The following is a 26195-nucleotide window of genomic DNA, read 5'->3' on the forward strand; positions in this document are numbered from 1 at the left end:
CGTAACAGCTGTATCCAAATTGAAACATATTGAATTATTACATATTTTATTTTAGTTCACCTTTCCTGACATTGCAGAGCCTCTACCAATTATTGTCCTTCAATGAAAGCTTCCCGTACATACTTCATTAAAATTACATCAGGTCTGTTTCGTCTTATATTTCGCCATAACAATTACTGCACATATGAGATTAGCATTCTTATTTTTCGCTCCAAACTTAAATGGCTAATTTTCAGCTAAAGCCCTTAAATGTGTCCTCAAATATCCTGCCCAAATGCAAATTATCCTACGCCAACATCCTACTTTTCACTTAATGAAAAATGGTGATACAATTCAAATTAAATAGTTTATTTTTCTTATTTACACATTTACACGATAAATTACTTATGTATTAAGTTACAACACTCGGACATAAGATGGTCTGCAAAGGAATCCGTTTACAGATTGCCCATTAATAATTCATGCATTACACATACGCCAATATTCACTTTGTACTGTGAAATACTAAAACATTTGGCATCGTGATTCACAAATCTTAACTTCAAGGAAACGCGAACACCGATTCCTAATTATTAAAAGAATAATAGTGTCGGGGAATAGTCCACGAATCGAAAAAAGAACAAATATAATTCTGAACGGAGACATCAGTGCACACAGTAGATTAAACCAACTTACATCTTACGACAATATTTAAGTAGGAAAGATATACAGCTATCTCCATGGAAATGTTTTCAAAATTAGGACGGACAGTAACCGTAGGTAGGTACACAAAAATATGAACACATCCTTCTTCCACTGGGCGCACAGTATTACACAATCAGTTATCCACTTGCCACTGAAATAAATAACACAATTGACACACAAGTGAATGAATTGCAAGTAGGGCTAAGGATTTTGAAAATGCTACCAACAAATACAAACCTTTAAACCTCCACTTCCACCAATTTTGCTTGCTTCCTCTTGTCTTCTCTCTATTTCTTGATTTCTTTCCATTTGCCTCTTCACTTTTTCAGGATCCTTCAGACCACGACTCTCTTGTTCTTTCATTCTTTTCTCGGCCGCTTCAGCTAATTTCATACGGCGAGCTTCCTTTATATAATAACATGGGAAAGTTAGGAAAACCGAACCAAGGTTGAATACTACGGGCACGTAATGATGGATTATTTTTTTACCGCTGATACAATTTCTGTAGCTGAACAGTCATTGCTGGAGTCTTTGAAACAACTTAGACATATACCCATGTCAACAAAAAAGTCAGGTGACACGACAAAGGCACGAAGATATACGTTACGTCAAAAGAATAGCAGCCGTCAGCTGTTGAGGCGACAGTCAGCTGTTCCCAATTGAGTCCCAATTGTTCCGAGAATTTGCCCGACGCTCAATCGATTCCCGATTGCCTCCACCATTTTCAGTCTATTCCGGAAGAAACCCTAATAAATCCTTAAACAAATAAACTGAAATAATGCACGGTCTTCATATTGGTTTTAATTATACATGATACACTTTTTAGTTAAATTCTATGTGCTCAATCGTCTCTTGCCTCACACAGCTTGTTTTAAAACGTCTCGTTTTCATTCGTAGGTGACCCTAATAACATTTTGGACTGCACAATAGAACACAGAAATAAAATAGATAACACGTAAAAGGACATTCACATTATTCATACATGGTCCATGATGAAATATATTATGCATAAATAATTATACATTCATGCACACATATTGGCACTAACATATTATTACATGAACGCATCGCCTATAAGGAAGGCCACTAAAATTATTTACATTAGGAAGAAATTGGAATAAAAGTAGAAAAAGTTTATAATATTCACGGACGTGTTGGGGTCATAAGGCTTCCCCGAAACGTCCCTCCGTGAATTTTTCTACTTATATTCTAATACCTTTCTACTGAAAATAATTATTACAGTTACCGATTGATGAAATTGATAGTGGGCTGGGAGTATATGGGTCGCTGAAAACGGAAGGGAGTGGATGAAAGGACATGTGTAACAACGAAGACTTATGAGGCTTCGGTTGAGGGAACGGGGGGGGGGGCAATGTCGCTGAGTAAGGTGAAGGTTGGTAGGTAATCTCTCATGGATAGTGAGAATTTAAAAACAATGCTTGAGGAGAAGGGGTCGTCCTGAAGGAAGGAGAAGAGGTTTTAAGTAATTTGGTCATCTTAGGTCCTCCGCGGAAGAGGGATGTATTGAGTTGCCTATTCAATGCCGACTTCCATGTCATGAGTCAAGTCAGCAAATGCTGCTTTTACGTTAGAATGAAAAGTTAGTTTTTTGGGATACATAGCGGTAGACAACAGGAAAATCTGTCATAACATTCGTTCATCGAGTTCATTTAATAGATTCGATATTTCATTACTACCGTTTCAATAATGGGAGCCGTTCCTTTCGAGAACTTCTCAAGTTTGAAAAAATGTATGAAATTCCTTTTTGCTGTAATCAAGCCGTCAGACACATCATGAGCTTTGGAACAACAGGTGTGATCTTAAGGCAAGCTTTTCTTACGTTTCCTGAATCGCCAATCCAAGGGAGCTTACTGTAGTGCCACTTTTCGACGGTGAGGTCGTCCCTTGAACGATCACTGACTGCTTAGCACTGCGGCTAAAATTCCAAATAAAGGAATACACGGGATTAAACGAATTTATTTATAATAAGGGCCAAGTAAATAATGGCTGAAGAAAAAATATATAGGGATTTCAATGTGCAAACAATTTGTTCCGCTATGCTAGAGAAAAAATTTAACCTCTCTGTAAATGTTGTAAGTAGTTATTTAGCGATCATATCAACTGATCTTTCAAATATGCTTCAATTAAAAATATTCAAAAGCTTATTTATTTCATTATTAATATCTCGATTCGGTTTTAAATATTACCGTTACTCAAATTCGTCGCGCGGCATCAGCATGGGGTGATCTTAACCAGAAAGACCCACTCGAGCTAATTTTAGATGGTAAGGCTTTCGTCCTAAAAATACGGGCGGACAAAAACCGACTCCTTTCATAGAGCATCACAATAATTCTTCGCAGCACAGATAGGGATTAATAGTGCTCATCGTCAATAGTCTTTATTGTTATCACTTTAAATTCCATCTGCGTACTAGAAGAGTGCGTCCTCAAGTACTTCCAGAGATCCAAGCAGTACCGTGAGTTAAAAATGCACCATTTCCTATTGAATACTCGACCGAATGAATGAATACTCTCCCTCCCCCCCTTCGTTACGCATATGAGACCGTCTGACATGCAAAATGTGCCCTATATGAACTTTTGTTCACGAATTAAGTGATATCCGGGATGATATCGCTGCATGTGTAACCCCTGCAACATTGACGTTTACCTGCTGCTGGTATATCACTTAGGACTAGCAGCCTGTAGCAACAGAACACATTCTATTATGCGCCCGAAACTCTAAATATTATCGACACCCATAATATTTTATTGAAATACAAAAACTTCGTGACATAATTAAAAATTCGCGGTCTCAAGACAAGTGAACGGAGTCACAATATTTACTCGAAATATTCTTTCAAATTTTATAAACATCCAATTTTCCAATATATCTTGCAATTCCAGAATGATATTGCTAAAATAAAATTTATTTCCCTAGGAGATGAGAAAACTTAGACTCCGAGACTCTATAGCGATATATCATTTATTTCATTTCCAGAGGCTAAAAATGGAGAGTTCATTTTTTTAAGGTGTGGTCATGCTGTCAGCAAAATTAGAATATTCTATCTATCAATGCCTGCCTGTATATCTATTTCCATAAGTGATTATATAATAGGGACGTCGTCATCCAGGGGTGGAGGGTTGGACTATTAACCGGAGGGCATGTGCTCAATTCCTGGGCAGGGCTCTCTAGGCACCTGCAACTCCTACCAAGCTGTGATTTTTTGGGTTCCAGATCTTTCTGGGAAACCAAATCCGGCTCAGGGAGAGGAAATGGCCCCTGATCTGTGAATTACACTCGCCATTGGCCTAAGTTTGGGTGAACTCTACCATTACCTATCAAACTGACCTTTGGGTTGATAACTGTAATTATCCAACCAACCTAGATTTTTAGGCAAGAACCATATGAAAAAATTTGCCCTGACGTATGAACTTTTAATGGGCTCCATCAAGGATGAGAGATAGACAACCCAATGGTGCATTCCATCATTCAGTATGCTGTAGGTAGCTAAAATAGAGATTGCAATTGGTAAATAATACATATTCAAATGTGGCATTGGATGTTTGAAAGAGTCTAATGACATCCAACTATTCCATCAAGCCAAGGACAGTATCCAACAAAATGCCCAACAGGCAGACTATGATTGTAAGTTCTGCTGTGAGAAATCATGAATGGAGCAGAGGGTATGAGGGACTTTGAAGTGAAATCTCAGATAAAATCAGGAAACTATAAAGGGACATCAATTTTACTTATCAGCAAAGGCAGAATGTATTGCAAAACCCCAGACACTAGGTGGTCTTTCAAGTGAGGAACCATTAATCACAGTAAGCAATCTGAAGGTGGGTTTGACAGGAGAGGGTAGAGCTCATCTTGCTCCAAGCCTTCCCTATACTTGATGTGAAAGACAAACACAAGGAAGGGATGCCACTTTCTTTTCTCATGATTCTTTTGGTACCCAAAAATCACTATGCTTGGGTGAAGCTGAGTGATTTTTGAGAGAGATAGAGATTTCTGAGGCAATATGGTGTGCAAGCCAACCTATAGGCTTCCTACCAAGGGGCCCAGGTTCAAATCCGGAAGGTGGCAGATATTTTTCAGACGTACATACAATATCCATTGGATGGAGCGTTAAGCTGCCTGGCATCTTTCGAAAAGAGTGGGCCAAGGACAAAGCCGGGTTTCTCTCCACCTTTCCTTTCCCATCAGTCCCTAATGGTGCAAATGACCTTAGCTGTTAGTTGTCTCCCCTAAAACTACTACTACGAGATTTCTGATAGAGACCCCATTGATTGGACGCATTAGGCATTAGCATAATAGGTATCATTTTGGCCAAATGATGCCCTCTGTAATGTAAATAAAATTTTTTAAAACAAAGAAAAGTGTATGTATGGAATAGTAACTAGTTAGCCATCACCATTATGCACTGGAACTTTGCCCACCAACTGAATTTTTTCTAAATTTTATAGATATGAATCACCATATTTGATGGGATATAAGATGCATGGGCATAGAGGAAGCAGCTCCCACTTCAGAGGAGGCATTAAGGAATAAAAGCTTTTTACAGTTAAGCACTTCATCTTAGCTTATACATCAAGCCTGATATTGGTAGTGATAACGTTTTGAAGTTGGGCTACATAGTACCTGCTGAAATGAATGGGCAAAAATTTGCCTACTGCAGTGAGTGTCCGGGATAAAATTATCCTTTGAATAGGCTCTCCTCCACGCATTGATCCATTTTGAGCCATCATTTTGTAAAACAGTTCAACTTATATTCAATAAAATACAGTAATAAAAAGAGAAATGAGAAAACAACTTTATAATTTTCATATCAGTTTTTGTAGTGGAATGTTTTGATAATTTTTTATGAGACTAAGTCTACAGTCTTCAATATGTTATCAAGCATTTACAAAAATGACTCATTGACATGAAGAAGATAATGAATGTTCTCTCATGCGATTAATACATTTGGGCTTGCAGTCAAAGATGTCCATTGATCCAAATACTGTTGCTTCCAATCATCAAACCAAAATAGAGGCAAATACAGTGATGGAATCAGGGAAGGCAGAAGAACAGGAAATCACAGAACAAAGTGACCTCATTAAGAAACTACAAGACCAACTTTCACTGGTAATTTATACTTTATATTTCATTTTTCAGACCATGCTATTCACAATAACAAAGCTGATGGATCTTTGAAAGGAAGTTTTTTCTAGGCGACCGCTGAAAATGAAACTCAAAAGAGGATGATTGAGTCTCACCTCCTGCAGTTCCAAAACGAAAGAGATTCATGGATTTCTGGTGAGAAAGAATCGCTTAATATTACATCTCCGCCTGATGCTTCAACAAAAGGAGTGAGTGTAACTTCCTATTTGTGGAAAATCAGATTTTCTGCGGTTAAGAATATTTTTGTTACAGATGCAGAGCCATGGATTTCACTTGTATTCCTCAATACCTTTGAGTCAATAGTCATGTTGGTGGCCGGGTAAAATATTTTCTCAAGGCTTAGGATACAAATAATTTCTGTGAATTAATGATATTCATACTGGAAAAGGCAGCTCCTTCAGTTTATAATTTTACAATTTTTTCAACAGAATTCAATGACCTAAGGATGCTCTCTCTCAACTTACATCCTCCGAGTGTGCCTTCTTTGGCGATAGTTTCCAAATATTGTTTTCCACTACAAGGTCATGTCATTTCCTTCTAATTCATTCCACAATCTCAATCCCCACTGACACATGAACTACGATTACCAACTGCATGTACACTTATACAGATGATGTGAGTGGTACCTTGGTCTCCACTTTCACTCACTCTCTTCAAGAGTGTTATTGGCAACCTGGCATATGTTGGTGGCAGCCACTCGTTAATTCATAGCATTTTCATGCGGTTTTCTAAAACTTATAGGCCATTATGTACACGAGGAAAGACCCAGTCACCCCATGAATACTACGGCTTATTGTCCAAAATTATTTTCTATAAAACATACACAATTATTCTACAGCTAATTTTTTACATATTGAGGTTCACCCCTCAACAACTGTGAACCAGTTTGTAATATTATAGAGAGCCCCAGACTGTTGCTTGCATTCCCGAAACAACCATAGCATTGTGTGGTTTACTTTAGAATAACATTTTAATAGGGTCATTTATAACTTTAAATTATTCTAGTTTTTAAGTGAAACACTCTCAAGCTATGCCTTTATTTCTTATCTTGGTTTATGGGAAGAGCATAGACCATAAATTTTAAATTTTTTGAGCAAGCTTTTTGGAAAAATTATTAGTGAAATACATAAATGTATTCAATTGTTCCTGGCTCAACTTTGTGGAAATTCATGTTTATTAAATGAAGAATACAATGTGTCTTTCCTCTGTCCTTTATTCAAGTACATGAATAAAGGACAGTGGAAAGATACATTGTATTCTTCATTTAATTAACATAAATGTATATTCCTATCATCAGGCACCCCAGCAAAAAGATGAATACCAACAACTGGAATCTGCTCTGAAAATCTGCCAAGAGGAATTGAAAAATGCAAGGGAGGAATTACAAAAGGCACAAGAGAGGATTAATTCCCTCGAATCACTGTCAAAAGGTTCAACGAATACCGGCAGAGATCAAAAGCATACAAAACACCCTAGCGACAAGAATCCACCTCAGCCTTCAAACTCTGCAGCAGAGGAGGGACTGCGTAAAGAAAATGAGAAGTTACGGACTGCACTGACAACGGCAGTTGCTCGGCTTAAGGATAAGACGATGCAAGCAACATCAATGGAGCAACAGAATGTACAATTGAGAGCACAGGTTAGCAGGATTATTAGAAGTTATCCTTCAAAGTTTAACAAGCTATAATGTGAAGTAATTAACTTCCGCATCATTAGATTAAGGTTTTGTTACTTGCTTGTTTAAAAAACAAACCATAGTGAGTTTAATCCTGTTTTGCGCATCCTTGGTCTCTTTTTTCTGACCTGTTTTAAGTCTTCAAATATTTTTAGGATATAGTGAAATCATTATTACACTATGCATTTGTTTTTTTTTGCTGGCAGAATAATTTTTTGATAGTAATGAAGTTTTGTAATTGGGAGATTAAACTGTGATTTTAAATTTGGACATCATAATGCTTCCACTCCTAATATGAGTAAATCATAAAAGTGGTGAATGAATTACAAAGGTGATCCAATAGCTACAAGTATCTGATTATATTTTGCCTTGACACCCATGACCCCAGTGTTGTAACAGTGAGCACGTGGCTCACCACATGGTTGTTGCTGCAATGGCATGAAGTGTAATTGACTAAATAACAGAAACAACACAGTTAAGTACCCAAATGAACTATATTTAATTATTCCCTTGGCACAGGTTGTTTCCCTCAAAGAAGTGACTGGGATTACCAAGGATCTTCTGGGAATACGCAATTCTGAGGTGGAGCACCTTAGAGGCGAAATGGAAGCCGTAGAAGCCAAAATCCAGGCCGAGAAAACTCAGCGAGCACAAGCTATCGAGCGTGTGGAGAGGGCAACCCATCTCAATGCGAGCTTGAAACGAGAATACGAATTTCAATTGAGCACTTTCAAGAAACTTCGTTCAAAATATGAAGAAAAGGTGACATTAAAAGACTCCTCTAAATTCTGTGACTATTGAAGGCTGTTTTTGCTATCAAATGATTTCTCATGGACAAAATGGTTGGCTTCTTGACAAAGTTCCTCTTGCTCCACTAAAGTGGCTTGCATCCATTTTTAACTGTAGTGCAAATGAATGAGATACATAAATCACATTTAACTGAAATGAAATCCTTGAATTGAGTTTGCAATAGTGCATTTACTGTAACTTTCATCAAGCATCAGTATCACGCTTACTTGTCCAGAGAAAGGTACACTCCAAGAGAGAATCTTTTCTCTTGAGGTAGGATAGGTACCCTCTTACTTATAAATTTTCCTCCATGGCTATACACTAAGTATTCTTCACTTTTGATATCTGTGAAAAATATACTTATTATCATCTCCCTTCATGTTAATTGAAGGAATCAGATTCACTGCTCTCGTATACCAATGTTGTTGTAAGTTGCAGCATATAAAAATCACAGTCATTAAAAATTAAGGCAGATCATTACTTACCTAGTGAAATTAATGCTTCCTTTACATTATAGCACAATAGATAAAATCAAAAAAGAGATGATATATTCTATATAAAAAATATTTTGAAGATTCAAAAGTACTTACTAATAGTAAATATTGGTTGAAAATATGATGTTTAATTACCTCAGTGAAAACCGATTTTAACTCTTAAATAAAGCTGATATAAGTGAACTAAATACCTACGTTAAACAATTTGCTATCTATGGCAGAACTACTGGTGACTATTATGTACTCTAATTAAGTACACTCTTTGATATTTTCAATTAATAGATTTCCTTTCTGTATGTCACTAGATGGAACTACTGGCATCTGAAAATCGAAGACTTGTTGCAGAAGCCAACGCTGAAGGCAGACCTGGAGTGGCACTGGATATTGGACCCATTGTCACAGATGATGAGGAAATGCCTCAGCACTGACTGATCTACAACCTAATTTCTTCAATATATTTAAGAATCACCAGGATGAGGAAAGTATCCATGTTTTGGCAAAAGTAAAATAAAATTTCAAATAAATATTGGATGAGTGTCATTTGATTTGGATATTGAAGATGAAGTCCTATAGAAATTTTTCCTAATTGTTAAAGTAAGATATTATGCCACCTTATTTGTTTCTCAAGCGTTGATCAATGAATTTTATATTAAAAATATGAAATAAAATTACAAGTCAAAGATATACATGCACTTGATCATATTACTTCAACATTATCTCCAACATCAAACATCACTGAACAGACCCTGTACCACTTACCCTTCATTCACTATCAAAGTTTTTACTTCTGGTACTAATATCATCGTCAAAAAGTACAATGATTTCTGCAATATGCTCTGCCGCCTATATTATCCCAGTAAAATGAAGTAGTAACCAATGGCATAACACATTGTAGGGCATGATTTAAAATCCTAAGCAATGGTAATAACTTTCTCACCGACTTCCATTCTGAAAAAAGAAGACGTAAAGTGGCCAGAATAATGACATCCATAAGAGTCAATGATAAAATAACAAGATGACATAATGTACTATCTTACACAAGAGTTATTATAATTTTCATGGAAAAATAATTGCTTTTATTTATAATTCTACATGCACAAAATTCTCCTTGGTTATTGGAAAATAGTACATTTCACATTGCATGTGCAAAATTAAATCTGGTGGGTAATTGAGAAGTTGGAACTACTCCATTTCCTATTTTAAATGGATGGCCTTTCAGTAAGGGATATTCTTATCAGAACTCACAATCAGTTTTGCCAGTAATGTAGTCTATTGGTGTATTGAATATTGACAAGTTGAGACAGTATTGTCCAGTCCACGCAAGGAACAAATATTCAGTCCAGTGAATATTCGGAATACACGCCAAAAATCAAACAATGACTATTATGTATTGGATATGCTTTAACATATCTATGGTTGGATATTTATCATCACATAGTCATGCATCAGAACAGTAATTTCATGATAAAAGTTTACGATATAGTAACTTCATAAAAATAATTGTCTTAATCAAATGAATAAAAAACTTGGGTGATAAAGTTGAAACCTTTCTGCTGTATATTGGATATACACTATATATGCAACGTACAATTGAATACCTATACTTGGATATTGGAGGATATTTGGATAACACTTGCATGCAATTCTTATTAGTAATTGTGCATGCAATCAGGTGACACGAACGAAGTAGAAGAAAACCCCACTGGAACAAGCAAATTCATCCCAAGGGCCAACAAGGATAGCTCATTTTGCAAAAATGTGAAAACGGACTCCTCTAATACCAGGTCTAAATTCAGGTGACTAGGCAAAGATGGGAATACCAAATTACCATGTGCTCAAATTTATATCCTAAAATGTACAATCTGTGAAAAATTAGATAGCTGAGCTTGAGGTCTTTCTACAAGAAAATAAGAGTGATATACTTTTATTGACTGAGCACTGGTTGCTATAACAAGAAATTACGTGTTATGCTATTAATGATATGAACTTAGTTACTTCATTTTGCAGGACTGACTACAGAGGTGGTGGTGTTGCCATTTATTGTAAGTCCTCACTAACTATTTCACTTGTTCAAGTTAGAAATAGTATTAAAAAGATAAAAGTGTGCTGCTGTGATACTATGGTTGAAAAAAACTCTCTTAGGTTTACTGTAGCCTATAGATTGCCCAGAGCATGTTTCAGTACTATTAAAAATGACCTTAGTGATGCTATTCAGATTCCATTTAATGGTAAAATCGAAAACCTATTAATTTTTGGTGATTTCAACACCGATTTGTTTGTATTAAATTGTTTCAGGCTAAACTTTGTGGAAGTTCATGTTCATTAAATGAAGAACACAATGTTTTACAAAGAATAACACTGTTGGTTTCATTACATTGATGATATCTTTGCTATATGGATATAATACATACATAATTAAGTACTTGATGATGACGCCTAAGCATTGCAATGAGTAGTACAAAAATAAAGAAGAGTGGAAAAATACATTGTGTTCTTCATTTAATGAATTGATTTGCTTCAGACTTCTGTGATGAATCAGTTACTTTCATTCATTCCTTCGGCTTATCAGTAATCAATAAGGATCCAACAAGAGAATCCTCAAACTCTTCTACCATTATTGACCTAGTTGTATCTAACTTACCAATGAATGTGATTGCATGCGAGACTGTGTTTCATCAACTCTCAGACCACTTTACTCTAGCCGTTGGACTGAAGTTGGAAGTCCTTGGCTCCAGTTATCCTAATTATGTCATTTTATAATCCTGTAAATATTAAAGTATTCTTGACGTGCCTCAAAAAACAATTGTGGGGGAACAATGACAACTCACTTGATATTGATGCTAAATTGAATCATTTCCTTGACAAGTTTGTAATGATCTATAATCATGCCTTCCCTTTAAAAGCCATTACTTCCGAACAAGGTCATGGAAATGTCAAATGTCTACCGGAGCTGCTTGATATGGCTGCTTGGGTAAGAAATCTAGATTTTTAGTGCAAATTTTTACACTCTTACCTCCATAAAAACTATGTTAAACTTCTTAAACAATACAAACTTGAGTTTAATGCATGCAAGAGAAATTACTGCAACCAGTGTATTTCAACATCAAGTAATCTTAGCAAAACTGCATGGAATGTTATTAAACAACAAACAAGCAGTAATGTGAGCTGAAAAAATCCTACTTTCATTAAATTCAATAATATTCCAGCATCAAAACCACTTGATATTGCTAATTACTTCAATAGTCAATTTTGTCAACTTGGGAAAAGTAGTAGTACACCGATTCACAATTTGAAAATCTGTACAAAATCAATAATTCTCACACCATCAGACTCTTAAGAAGTTGAAAAAATCATCATAACTTTTAACAGTAAATTGTCTGAAAGGTATGCAGGGGTACCTATACTAATCATTAAACTGGCAGCCAAGACTCCCTCTCTCAGATATTTTTAAACCGTCTCTCGCTTAAGGTCATTTTCCCACTGCACTTAAAACCTCTTTGACAATTCCTATCCATAAAAATGGATCATACAGTGAATCTGAATATTCCTGGCCAATTACAATCACTTCTGTTTCCACTGAGATTTTTGAAAAGCTATTTTACAATTGAGCTGTTAACTATTGAAGCCACTTCAATCTTCTGCATTTTTCCCAACATTGCTTAGTAAAGGGAAAGTCAACCATAACTGCAGCCTTTCAACAACTGTAATAAATGAATTCATCTGGGGACTCTAATCAAAAAGAAGTACCGTATTTTCCCATCAATAACATGCGCATTATCTATATAAAAATGTCCAGATGATTGCAAAAATGAATGTGTGCATTATGCAATGAAAATTGAAAAAATCCAAACATAGGCGCATTTTTACACCCACTCTATATAATTTTTACACACTCAAGATAACCATGAAGCTCTGGGCGTGTGGCATCTATAAAAATTCAAGATAACTACAAAGTTCTGGGCGCGCATTATACAAAAGGTGCACATTAATGATGAGAAAATACAGTAATTGGTAATTTTTTGACTTATCTAAAGCACTTGATACCATAGATCACAACATACTCTACTCCAAATTAATTACCATTGGAATTAATGGCATTGCTGTATCATGAATTAGGTCTTACCACTCAAATTGTAAACAAATGGTCCAGATAAATCTCAAATATTAGTCTGGTGCCAGTATTTTTAGGTCCAGCCTAGTTGAAACGAATTGTGGAGTACCTCGAGGCTCAGTACTAGGTCCACTCTTATTTATCTTATTCATAAATGACCTTCACACTTATTTACCCAATAGTGAAGTAATATTATATGCTGACTATACGTCTAAATAAAGCATGGGGCCAGATGTTAACATCTCTGCTCGTCGTACTCCAACAAACGTGTCAAACTGGTGTAGGTCAAACAACTTGCTATTTAATGAGAATAAAACAATTTCATAATAAAATTAATACACCTATTTTAAGTCCTCCTCATAGAGCTGATTCACATAAATCTATTCACCAGTCGACAAAATTTTTGGGATTACCTCTAAGTATAAATCTTGACTGGGATTCTCATGTTCATGAAAAAGTTATTAAAAGGCTAATGGGACATACATGATCAGGAAACTTACCCCGACAACCTCACTTGAGACTTTGATACTGGTATACAATGCCAAAATTCATTCCTACTTAACCTATGGAGTTATTCATTGGGGGAGCTCTAGTGCAGCAATGAAGGAATTTTCTATGCAAAAAAAAAGGCCTGTAAAAGCAATGGTTATGCTCCCATGAACACCCAAGGAAGACCACTATTTTAGGAACTGAACTAAATGACCCTGCCATGCATATACATCCTTCATTGCTCTTTACGTGTAAGAAAGAATCGATGTTTGTTTTTACCAAATTCCACCGTGCATGATCACTTGACATGTGGAAGGGAGAATGTGTACCTGAAAAATCAACCACTCACTATATCAAAGGAAGGTCCACATCATGCAGCCTCACTTATTTATGATAAACTGCCTACGGACATGAAAAATAAGTCCCCTGAGACTGCCTTTAAAACTGAAGTTAAGAAGTTATTCTCCTATAGTGTTACTCCAATTTTGATGAATTATAAGTTGACAAATTGTTATTGGAATGATGTTTTTTGTGCAATTTTATGTTCTGCGCAGTAATGTTTTTGTATATTATTACTATTTTATTTCTTTTCCTTACCCTGCTGACCGTGTTCTATGTTATGTACTTGACCAATAGAACAATCAAGTTATTATTATTATATCCAGTGGATACCATGAATATCTGCAGTAGGTGTACATTGCATTTACAGCGGATGAACTTGCGTTGCATGGGGTGTGTACACATATCAACAAAACTTATCATGATTATTAACATAGAAAAATTATAGCTTCAATAGGCATCAGATAAATTTGTTCATTCTACATGTATGTATAAACTATAGATAGACATAAAACTAGTCATAAGAATAAAAACTACTTCATCTGCTTCAGTGAGTACACTGAAATATGAATACACATTAATACAAATAAAATTTTTGAAAACATCGTAACTTTTGAGTGATTAAATGATGATTTATCATTAATAGGTAAACAAGTCACTAAAATATATTCTACTTGTGCCCTGATAAAGCCAAATTTTTAGCACAAGATGAATTTATTTTAATGAACAAGGAAGAAACCGAGTGTTTCCACTAAATAATATCTGCGGAAATGCTAAGTTAATTGATTATTCCTTTTTCCTTAAAATGGAATTACATGAAGTATCTGAGGACACTATCCCTCAATGTAATTATATTCAGGGCTTATTTAATTCCAATACCTTCAGTCTGATATTTAGACAGATGATAATTTGTAAAATGTAATTTTAAAATATGTTACCCTGCAACTGATAATTTTATAAGACAGATATTTCTTGCAGCTTAAATAATACACCAAATAGCATCAGCAAATAATTATTCTTATAAACTACACCCAAAACAAATGTTCTCTGGGAAGCAGTTAACCTTGAATATCATACCAGCAAATATTAATTGTTAGATATTTAATCCTACCAGAGTACTGCAGAAAGATTCCTGAGGAATGTTCAAAGTGTTTCCTTCTGGGACCCCTTAGTTTGCCCTGCTAGTGTGGCTCAAGCCTTTTGAATCACCATTGCTACGCCCACAGGGCAGGAATATTTTTTGAAAAAATATTTGCCACCTAGTTATTGAAATATGCAGTACTGCTGAGTGTTTTGCTATTGAGTGGTGCAATTGAGGATTCAGCATGCAATATTCAAGATGGTATTAAATGATTAGGTACCTAATGATAGAGACCTTATTTGTTAAAAAATTTTCATTGTTATAAACCATAATTTACAATTCAAAGTACACAATTTGTACATTTATCTTACAATTTCACTTGCCAATTCTCAGGCAAAAATATACCAACAATTCAACAACAACTGGGGATGAACAGAGTGGAGATTTGCGCATAAACAAGACTGGATAAATCAACTCATGGTGCTATTTTCTATTTCAACCAACCTAGACATTTTTGGTATCTCCCGCTACAGAAGTGGTTCAAGGCCATCAGACCAGTGCTTACCTTCAGCATTCGTTGCAAAAATAATCACTTCTTCATCAAAAACATACCAAACTAGCAATTAAGTTCACATCTCAGTCAATGTAACAATTTCAAATAGGTTTTAAGTTATAGGTGTTTTCCAAGCAACAATGAATCCTTATTTTTACCATATGGTTTAACCATCAACAGATAAATGTAGCACCACTTTATAGGAAAGAAGATGCAAAGAACAATGATTCAACCAAATTATGAATTCCAACTGATTATGTAGTGAAATTTTACGCCAGTTATTAGTTCTCTGAATGTCAATCTTCAAAGAAATAAAAACAAACTATGAGCCTCATTTGAGTACTTTTAACAGTAATATTTTAAAGTTGAATCATTGCAGTCCACAACTTCTTAAGGAATAGGATGCTATTTCCTAAAAAAAAAGAAATTATTCCATAAGATTGAGTACTCAGATTTACACAGAGCATCAAATAACAACAACACTTTACGGGGTCATTAAACTGACCCAATAGTACTCTGAACTCCCTTGCCCTATCAAAAAAAAGAGCTCTCAGGATTACATTAATTTAAAAACCTCCATTATTTTCTCTCCCCACATTCTCTCAATTCACTTTAACATTTCCATTCATATATGAAAAATCTGGCAGTATGATAGAATGAATATTTGGCATTTGTGTTTGGCTGACCCTCAGACCAGTCCTCAGCTGCATGGAAGTTTGATGAGTTTAATCAACTGATACTTGAAACAGCCTGCCTGGTGCATAAAAATGAAAGAACAATAAATTTCAATTATGCCAATCTTTGGAAACTACAGTCCTTGAGAGATCAATGCTCAACAGCATGTGGTGTTTCTAAATAAATTCAGTCATAATTAAAAGTATTCCCATTGTTTTTTCTCTCTGGCAGACTGGGATATGTGTTATCTAAGTATAATTCATGATTGGTTGTAAATGAGTTCTATGGGATAGGGACAGAATTCTCAAATGTGTGATTCTTAGAACCATGGCCATTTTCTCAGAAAAATCTCCAAACCATTTCTACAGTCAAATTTTTTCCTGACTTAAAAAAATTGCCATTCTCAACATTTCATCACTAGCAATCAAATGATCAAACTCTAATAATGTAGCACTCTAAGGACCCTTCTGAAAAATTCAAGGGTCCAGCACAAATCACACACTCATTCAAACAGTCACACACACACAAACAGCCACAACGCACGCACGACGTCTACTCACACTCATTCACTCATGCAACAAGCATTCACGGACACATCAACCTATTTCACCTCATTTGAGAGAGGGGTTAATAAAAAGGTGTCATACATTACAAGGTTTCAATGGAATATGCTTTCTGGGCACTTAATAGTAGTGGCAATCTTTAACATCCCGCTAATTATCAGCATATTACAGAATCCTGAGTTCATATGACAATATTTATCATCCTTTCATTATTAATTGTAAACTGACTCTGAATAATAGTTTCTCTGTCACACACAATTTTCGGTCATAGTATACACTTTTAAAAAATCTGCAGCTCCTCCGCTGGGGTATTTTCTGCACCCATTGTGTGCAAATATAATTGTTAACTCAGCACATGTATGCTGTCCTCTCAGAGCTGCTTCAGCTTGAAATATTTCATATCTGTAATGGAAAGTTTAATTAAAAACCTCTTTTAAGCACCCTATTCATATCATACAAAGACTTTTTACACGTGTACCTACATAAAAACTGACCAAATCGTTGTGCCAAATAAAATGTCCCAACCTATATTGCCAAGTGAGGGAAGTGTGTCTGGTTCCATTATTGGGTAGGTGCTATTGCTACCACTGTTATTGTTCATTTGAGAAAAAGACAACTTCATCGAGAGAATTTCAATTTTAAGGTTGAGTTGCCATTCAGTTTTCTTCAATCACTGTTAAAGAACAATGGAATTTATTGCCATTGCTCATTTGAGTAAAATACAGCTTTGTCTTTAAAAATTTTCGATCAATCTAAAATTTTCAAAACTGAAAAGAATGCACAAAATTTTGATGCTCCTTAAGGATACATATATTGCACTGCCTCTGTTTATAACAGTGGTATACTGCTTGTGAGACATTTTTAGACCGTGTAAGCAAGGAGCAATATGCTTAATTGTATAAGCACAAAGACTCATGAAAGAGACATATTAATCAACAAAAAAATTTCATTAATCGGTTGACAGAAGAGAACAGTCAGGAACAACATTGAAGAAAAAGACTACATCATAGAAATAGTCTGGATTTTTCTTTTACGGAACACTTAAGTATCTGCAAGTAACTGCAATTTTGAAAGGAGCTGACTGGAACTAAACAAAATGAATGGATTATGACAGATTATTTAGCAGAATGGCAAGTAGCAGAAAGAAGCCTTTATCAAACCATTGGTTGGAAAGTTAAAGCAAAATGATGATGAATCTACTTCTTGGGTATCCTTTGTTGATAATAACATACCATTCTGCAAACAACTACAGCCCATGGTTACATAAATCATATTTTATTCATCTCCTTCCCCAGTGAATGGAGTAATTTATTAATTCTCAATCGTACATTGGTCATACCTTTTTTAGCTACCACATGGATAATACCATCCAATTAATGCGCCAAAAAAAAAGAAATAAGGGGAATAATAGAATGTCTTGGAGAGTTTTAAAGCCAAAAAATTAAAAAAAAAACTAATTTTGACTTGGAATTCAATTTGTAAGAAGTATAAAATCTAAGTAGGACAGAATCAACTAGATCAGATGTAAGAAAACATTTACTTGAGCAGTTTTGAAGAGAGAAATGGCCATAGAAATGGATGAATTGAAAGGCTTGTATTGACAAAAGGATCACCAAAAAAGAATTGATGATAGGCATAACAGTAGGCAAATAGGAAGATAGGATTAATAGGGACATGCAGCACTATATAGATCTGAAATATGTCCATCAAAGCAAAAGGATGAGAGTAGATTATGGTGCTTTTGAGGCATGGGTATGGAGAAGAATGGAGAGCGTTGAAGTAAGCCCAAGAGGTTCTAAATATGGTGGGCAAATAGATGATGCTCCCAGGAGAATCCTGAAAAAGGCAGGGAAAGTGGAAGATATATTGATAAGATATATACCGGGTTATATTGAAAGAAGGTTGGATATTGAAGGCTGCAGTAGAAGGAAGAATGTTAGGCAATTGGGCAGAGTGAGGTTGGAAAAAGGCTTTCCGGACATCATTAAAGCATTATAAATAAATGAAAGGACTAACTTTGTAGTTCCACACGAAAACGATTTATTCACACGACCCGGGTTTCGAAGTAAAACTTCATCATCAGTTTTACTTCGAAATCCGGGTCGTGTGAATAAATCGTTTTCGTGTGGAACTACAAAGTTAGTCCTTTCATTTATTTATAATGAATCGGTTCCATAAAGTTACGCCAGAAACCATTAATCATTAAAGCAGGAAGAAGTTGTGAAGAACTGATCAAGGAAATAATGTAGGCGGGACTCAAACCTATAAACCTGGGTCAGGTTAGCTAGGAGGAGCACTAGCCACCTGACTAATCATCACTGACAATTAATTACATGTAAACAGAATTTTCCTGGATATTTAACTCCCACTCTTAATTTCATGGAATTAGTTATGAAACACCTTTGAAAGTTCTTAATTTATTTATGTAATAAGATAACAAATTTTAGGCTATACATGTTCATGACAATGAGCCTAATTAGTTATTAATTCTCACATAAGGCTAAAGAGGAGATGGGATTCTAATTTTGGGAATGGAGTTTTGAAATATAGAGTTAATTCGGATAGCCCTCCATCTCCTATATTCTGGAATTAATCTGCACCTGAACAAGTGTTCGCACATTGCTTAGTAAAACTCTATGGATCACCTACTTGCCCCAGCACATGCCAACAGAAGTCCTAAATCACCCTCTACATTAATCTGCACAAAACTAGAAAATGCACATCATGGTTTCCATAGGCTCACTATGCATATTTATGGCAATGAAAATAGTAAAATATCAAATAAGCATGTTATGCATCCTTTAGATTACTTAAGGCAATCAATGAGTCATAGTAATAACCTTTAACTTTATACAAATTAAATAAAGACTTAAGAACAAGAGGTAATAATTATTGTCAGGCATGATAAAGCATCTTGAAAGAAATGAAGAATGAGAGCCTCAAATGTAACAGAAAACCTATGATTGATCAATGATATTAAATAGGGCTATGCATGAAAATTGGAATATCGAGAATGTATATCAATATTTATGTCAGTTGAAAGTGAACTGATTATATATTAGTGTTTTATGTATTCAAGCAAAATATGAAAAATTATAAACAGGGCAATGATAAATTAATTTACCTAAAAGAGGATTCAATCAACATGAGATTTGAGTTCCTCTTGTGTAAGGCAAAACCAATCTGAATTCGTGATCACATTTGCTCCTCCTCCTTATTATTAGTCAGGCTCTTCTGGCTCTGTTAATCATTTCTCTCGATTCAAACCAGCCTTGGCTGTGGAATAGAAAAAAACTTCCACTGTCCTGAAGCATAATTCTATTCCCTGAAAGAATAAAATTATTATCAAATAATCACTTGTCAATAATTCAACTGCTAATCTATAATGAATAAAACATGTTGTCTTTGAATACATATAATTATAACTTAATGGCACTATAACTTTTTTGCCATAACGGTATTAATTTTATAGATTAGCAGCTACGGATTTTCACTCTGAGACTTAATTATTTACATTTAGATAAGGATTTAGCTGTCAATTATTACCACCCATTCTTTCTTAACTTCAAATGCTTAAATTTATTTTCTTAAATTCCTGGCTTCCCTGATTCTACTGCATTAATTAGTTGAAATGTCCAATTTTAACTTTTGTAATGCGCAAAGTGAGCAAGATGAAGACTGCTAAATTAAATTATCCAACATTTCTTTCATAGAGTATAATGAATGACTTGAATTTTTAGCTTTTTGTTTGATAGCATTTGGCCATAATCACACAACCTGAAGTAATGCCTTTGAACCATGCCCACCAAAGAGTTAACGCAAACAGTGATGTGCTTATATTCAACACAGGTACTAACCTATTTTTTTATTAATTCTAGCTGTTGAAGGATCACTTCTGAGATAATGAAATTTCTATGAGCAACGTGTAAGCAAGTAAGTAATCTACCAGTTAAGGTCGGTTTTGAATGGCCACAACTACAAAATTAATATTTTCTGACTCCTAATCAAACACAACCCAACATCCTACTCTACAACAAGTCCCTCTTCATCTCTGTGTACTTCCTTCCTCCCCTCATCCAACATCCTTATCATATTCCGGCCCCTTCCTCGCTAGCCTAACATTCTCCCCTCTATGATAGTCTTCAACATCCCACTCCCGATCAATATGCCCTTCATCATTTTTCCTGCCTCCTTAGGATTTCCCCGAACAATCCTATCTTCATTCACCATACCTAGTATTTCCTCATTTGTTTTCCTTTCCACCCATTTCACCTTCTTCATCCTTCTCCGTCCACACATTTCAAAAGCCTGCAATATATATCCATCATCCTACTTCAGGGATCATTTTCCACGCCATACATAACTACACTCCATTTCAAAGTTTTGACATATCTTTTCTTAATATCCTTACTCAGCGTCCCTGTCATCAACTCCCTCCTCCTCACGAAAGTCTCTTTGCCTAACGCAATTCTTCTACTTACGTCCCTACTACTTTGACCATATTGGTCCAAAACACTTGTGAGGTATGTGAACATTTCCACCTGCTCTAATTTTTGCCCTCCTATTTTAATGTTAACCTCAGCATATTACTTTCTGGAAAATCACATAACCTTTGTTTAATTAATTTTGATTCTCATCCCATATCTGTTGCACTGAATGTCCAATTCATTCAGCAATAGTTGCAACCCCTTGGCTGACTGACAAGCTAAATCTTGGTCACCAGCAAACCTAACTGATTTCATGTATTCCCCTCCTACTTTCATTACTACCTCCAGCTCTTCCCATGCCTCTTTAATCATTACCTCCACATTCTGTTCAGGTGATAATGGACAACCCTGCCTTACATGCCTTCCTAAAACTGCCCATCCGGACTCCCTGTTCCCCACACGTACCTGCGCAGTCTGAGATATGTACAGATTACCGATTAGCCTCCTGTCCCTCCAATCTATTCCTATTTTCTGCAATATACTCATTAGTTTTTCCCGATTCAATCTATCAAACACCTTTTCAAAATCTTCAGAATAGGAAAATACGCCCTGATTGTATTCTATAATCCTCTCAATTATTGATCTTATCCCCCTTCTTCCAACATTTTCCTAAGCTTTCTAATAGTTCCACAGGAATTTTGTCTGCCCCCACGGCCCTAATTGACTTCATCTCCCTTAATACCCTCTCTATCTCATCGTCGAGTATGCCTGGACCTAAGCTATCTTCCTCTATGTCATGTTCTCTTTCTATGTCTAACCTTGCTGGCCTAAGTTCTTTACCATACAGTACTCCTACATATATATTCCTTAAATATCTCTTGAGTCTTTTCTGTGTCAACTATTATCTTCCCCAAAATATCTCTAACTGTTAACACAGATCTTACCTTCTTACTTCCCAATAGTGGTTTAACCTTGCTGTATAGCACACCAATTTCACCCTTCCTCCGCAAAACTTTCCAGATCCTCACACTATGCCTTCCACCATGCTACTTTTGCTTTATTTGTAAGCCATCTCATTTTATTATTTAACTCTTTGTACTTCCTTCTCCCTAGCTCGGTATTTACATTCTTCTATTTCTTTCTCTCATCTATCTTTCTCATCACCTCATCCGTGATCCATGATTTCCTTGTCCTTTTCCCTTGAACAGCTCCTATATATTTCCTCATGGCTTTCGATATCTATTTTTTGATATATCTCCATTTATTTTCAATAGTACTCAGCTCTTTACCCTCATCCATGATTTTCTTTAAAACCTGCTGATGCTCCTTCCTTTTCAGTCCAGTTAATTCCTCTTCATCTCATTTCCTAACCTGGCCCTGGCCTTATCTTTTTGAAACGGGCACTACACTTCATAACAACTAAATTGTGATCAGAGTCTGCATCTGCTCCCGGGAAGCTGTGCGAATATATCACACTGTTCCTAAATCAGTGCCCACCCATAATATGATCAAACTAATACCTGTCGAGTCACCTGGCATTTTCCATGTATGCCTATGCCTTTTGTGGTTTCTAAACCACGTGTTGGTGATGACTAACCCCTATCTCCTGCAGAATTCAATTGCTTTCTCCCAATGCTGTTTACTTGTACCTACACTATATAGTTCCCCATCTCATCACTATCCCTTTCTTTGCCTACCATCACATTCCAATCCCCATCACTATCAAATGTTTCCCTGCAGGAACACACGTGATCATGTCCTCCAACTGGTCATATATCCTATCGATTTCTTCCTTCTTATGATTGCTTGGTGGCATGTGTACCTAAATGATGACCAAGTTCATTGGTTCTACTTTCATCTCTATTAGTAACATTCTATCCATTGCTTACTTGCTATAATTTGAATATACTTCTTCCTACTTTTTTATTCAATATTATGGCTACCTCTTTTTGACTTTCGTCTCCTCCCCTCCACTGTATATTATTGGATAATAATCACTCCAGTAATCCCCGCAATCCTTCCATCTCACCTCACACAGACCTAAAATATCTGTATTTCCTCTTCACATCCCTCCCTTTATATTCTCTAATTTTCCTGTCCTCAACTTGTCCAAACATTCTAAGGTCTTATTATAACTAATTCTGTCTTCTTCTTCAATATCTTCTGTCCTGCTGCAGTCGGTTTTCCTTTGCAAGTGTTTTGTGAGATGATGACCATGGAAGCCTTGCTTCTCCTGCTGCCGAGCATAACATGCAGCTGATTGGGCCAAGTCCCATATGTTCTAGGACTCATATTCACCATACTGTTTATCATTATATTCTTGGGAATGATAATTGAGGGGTTACCCATTGCCTTCCTCAAAAATGGTTTTAACATGACACCATCACTCAATGGTCGCCCTACTGGGGTCAGACCTCTTTGCAGACACCTTACTGGGGAAAAGACCATGCATGGACTGCCAATTGTCTGGCTCCTAAACTTGATCTATCTGACATGGGTGACCCTGCCAGGGGCATTTATCATTGCTCCTGCCAGCACAGCTCTAGGGGTCATTGGAATGCACAAGCTCTTCCACCACGACAAGGTGTTAGTCAATGGGAGGGGGAGACATATGTGTAAAAGGCTTAATCTATATTAATATCAGCAAATAATGCATACATTGGTAACTTTTTACAGTCCGCATTAATGAATTTAGCTCTTTATATTTTCTTTTTAAAATCCAGAATAATATATCTGTCCTCTCTTCTTTGCATAAGAATATGGATATGCCCTATTATTCGTGTACAAAAGATATTAATTCTACTCTTTGGAAGTTCATCTGGTTAACTAATGGGATAAAAATTATTTGAAAATTATGCGGAAAATATGACAGAAACTTTGGAGGAATTTTGTCCCCCAAAGTGACAATTATTTTAGAGCATGAAGTGTATTGATTTTTGTTTTGCAAAGGGATGATTTGCTGCTGTGCCTACTTAATACACCTACAGTTATGAAAGAAGGAAAGGGTAGACAGCAGTGCCAAGATTTCAGAAATGGCCACACCAATGTGTATGATGCACGGCAGAGTGGCCAGCCCCGTATCCAGACCAATGAAATCATTCAACAAGTGGACCTTAGAACTGTGATCTGATCAACAAATGATGATTAGTGCTCTCCTAATTAAGTTTCTCTTGTTGGACAGACCACTGTTCACACGATTGTTTCAGGAATGCTCTGATATTACAAATTGTGCACGAAGTGGGAACTGGAAATGCTTACCGACTATGCAACTATTTCCCCTTCGTGCCCTTGAAACAGTGGCTTGCTGGAGAATGGTTTGAAGATGATGAGGAACTCAAGGCTGCCATTGCCAACTGATTCAATTTACAGGTGGTGAACTTCTATGCCAAGGGATTAAGGAAGCTGGCGCAGAATAATGAAAAATGCTTAGAAGTGACCAGCGTTTATGAAGAAAGGTGAAGTAGGCTTGTGGGAAACCAACACCCTCAATGAAAGCTTTTTATTATGAATGAATTTTTATGACCATTGACAAAAAAAAATTGTGAACAGCTCGATTCCACCTTCCCCAACTCTCCTGTTTTTGCCCTTTAAATAAAATATCTGTGAGCCCATCACCAGTGTTATTTAATTCAATTAAAGAAAAGGGAATATTAATGGACTGCTGCTCCTTAGTATGCAATGAGGTGGGTCCCAGTTCCCTTCCACATCTCAGTGCTGCAGCCATTTAAATTATTCATACCATGCCTGCAGTGTAATGAGTGTTGCTGCTTTGACCACTAGGGTCTCCACCTTCATTCATTAATGTTAAGGAGGGCTTCAGCCTGCCACCCTTGGTCTTTGGCAGCCTATTGTTAGGTGGCAGCCATCCACCAAGCCATGGCCTCTCCATAGGCTTTTGTGGAATTTTTACGACATCTTAGGCAAGGATGATCTTCTACGTCCTCTAAGTACCATCAGTAACTGTCCACCATTACTTATTATTAATCAAAATACACTAGCTTATTTTAAAGCTAATCTCTACATCTGATCATACATGCTGATCCCATCATCCACAACCCTATGGCTTATAAAGCTTAGCCATGATGACAACTGGGTAGTGCCCTTTAATCATGCAATGTTTTCTGGGACAAGTTTGGACTTTCAATCTCCCCAAGTAACTCACCATGCTCCAATAATGTTAGGTAATTAAAGTTTATTAAATAGCCCCTTGAGTAGGTATAACAAAATCTACCATTATGGTAAAACATGAACCTTGAGGCATTTGCAGGGTAAATGTTTAAGTAAATAATAAAGTTAAAGTAATGGTAAAAAATAAAGTAAAATGAATAGCGTCATTCATAATAGTAATCCTAGTTAGTTATGCTAACAGAATAAAATAATTTGGCCAATGCCTCAAGACATTGAGAAGGGCAATATTATTTGAAGACTGTGATAAAAAGGAGGGTGTTTGGCAAGTGAGGAAGGGGCAGGAATAAGATAGGGATGTTGGACAGAATGAAAGGAGGGAGGAAGTTTACGGGGATGAAGAGGGGGCTTATTGTAGAGTAGGATGTTGGGTAGTGTGTGTGTATGTATGTATATATATATATATATATATATATATATATATATATATATATATATATATATATATATATATATATATATATATATATTTGGATGGACACAATCTTTCAAACAGCACAGATCATCCTCAATTCTGCATACTTCAAGAAGAAGAAACTACAAATTCTTAATCTCACTCCAAATGAAAGACATAAAATAAAATAAATACTCTTTCTTCCCTTCACTCCATCCAACACCCCTAGCCTATTCCCCTAACACCCTTTCCTCGTTTGCCCAACATTCTCCCTTCTATCAACATCCCATTACCAATCAAAATGCCCTGCATCCATTTTTCCTGCCTCCTTTGGATTTTTCCCACAATCCCCACTCCTGCCCCACCCTACCTAGCACTTACTCATTTATTTTCCAGTCTCTGCATTTCATCTTTTTCATCCTTCTCTACCCACACATTTCAAAAGATTTCAATATTTACCTATCATCCTGCTTCAATGACTCTGCTTGCTTCATCTGGACTCTCCATCTTCAACTCGCACCTGAGCAGTCTGAGACATGCACAGATTGTGGATAAATCTCCTACTCATTCAAT

The 26195-nt window shown here is 36.1% G+C and overlaps 3 protein-coding genes across 5 annotated transcripts in view; 1 reads left to right on the forward strand and 2 right to left on the reverse strand.

The window, feature by feature from the left end:
- Positions 1–327: 327 nt before the first annotated feature.
- LOC139691218 (small VCP/p97-interacting protein-like) lies at positions 328–1333 on the reverse strand. The gene is made up of 3 exons (XM_071588963.1): positions 1173–1333; positions 922–1089; positions 328–835 (listed from the first exon to the last, which is right to left on the reverse strand). The coding sequence occupies exons 1-3, from the start codon at positions 1239–1241 to the stop codon at positions 818–820; spliced, it is 255 nt and encodes an 84-aa protein (XP_071445064.1). The 5' UTR covers positions 1242–1333; the 3' UTR covers positions 328–817.
- A 1617-nt stretch (positions 1334–2950) lies between these two features.
- LOC139691217 (homer protein homolog 2-like) lies at positions 2951–9329 on the forward strand. Of its 3 annotated transcripts, XM_071588960.1 has the most exons (7): positions 2975–3160; positions 5151–5361; positions 5662–5811; positions 5898–6035; positions 7145–7486; positions 8042–8284; positions 9111–9329. In XM_071588960.1, exons 2-7 carry the CDS (start codon positions 5338–5340, stop codon positions 9231–9233), a joined length of 1020 nt encoding a protein of 339 aa, XP_071445061.1. In that variant the 5' UTR covers positions 2975–3160; positions 5151–5337; the 3' UTR covers positions 9234–9329. The 3 variants fall into 3 exon arrangements, with proteins under 3 accessions (XP_071445062.1, XP_071445061.1, XP_071445063.1); XM_071588961.1 differs by lacking the exons at positions 2975–3160; positions 5151–5361 and adding an exon at positions 2951–2968; XM_071588962.1 differs by lacking the exon at positions 5151–5361.
- A 5824-nt stretch (positions 9330–15153) lies between these two features.
- Positions 15154–26195, reverse strand: part of LOC139691219 (unconventional myosin-Ib-like) — a 65278-nt gene continuing 54236 nt past the window's right edge. The window contains exons 23-24 of the mRNA XM_071588964.1: positions 19741–19941; positions 15154–17018 (exon numbers count right to left, since the gene is read on the reverse strand). The gene's annotated coding sequence lies outside the window, so the exon portion shown is untranslated. The remainder of the gene's footprint in view (positions 17019–19740; positions 19942–26195) is intronic.

Source organism: Hetaerina americana, unplaced genomic scaffold, assembly GCF_022747635.1.
Source record: "Hetaerina americana unplaced genomic scaffold, ioHetAmer1.1.p SCAF_300, whole genome shotgun sequence".
NCBI classification, from domain to species: Eukaryota; Metazoa; Arthropoda; class Insecta; order Odonata; family Calopterygidae; genus Hetaerina; species Hetaerina americana.